Source organism: Penaeus monodon, chromosome 28 (assembly GCF_015228065.2).
Source record: "Penaeus monodon isolate SGIC_2016 chromosome 28, NSTDA_Pmon_1, whole genome shotgun sequence".
In the NCBI taxonomy this organism is placed as follows: domain Eukaryota; kingdom Metazoa; phylum Arthropoda; class Malacostraca; order Decapoda; family Penaeidae; genus Penaeus; species Penaeus monodon.
In genome coordinates, this window is record NC_051413.1 from 32,450,748 (window position 1) to 32,450,973 (window position 226).

At 40.7% G+C, this 226-nt stretch overlaps 1 protein-coding gene across 1 annotated transcript in view; it reads left to right on the forward strand.

Annotated features, from left to right (window-relative positions):
• The window catches only part of LOC119591504 (NADH dehydrogenase [ubiquinone] 1 alpha subcomplex subunit 10, mitochondrial-like), a 10,626-nt gene that overhangs the window by 2,941 nt on the left and 7,459 nt on the right, over positions 1-226 (forward strand). Inside the window, exon 2 of the mRNA XM_037940254.1 lies at positions 78-170. Coding sequence (XP_037796182.1) covers positions 78-170 — 93 coding nt within the window. The remainder of the gene's footprint in view (positions 1-77; positions 171-226) is intronic.

Sequence of the window (226 nt, forward strand, 5' to 3'; positions counted from 1 at the left end):
GTTATGTTACATTATATTAGAAAGTTTTTCTACATTAATATATGTATTTTTCTGGCTTTTCTTACCCAACCCCATAGATGGCACTGTCGGTGGTAAGAAAGGGAGTTTCATCCCTAACTGGGCTGGCAGGTCGGCGGCTGCTGCCCTCGGCATCTGTGCTGCAACCACAGGTGATTTGTCTAATCTTATTTGTACTTTACTTAATACTTTACTTAAGTGAGTGTGT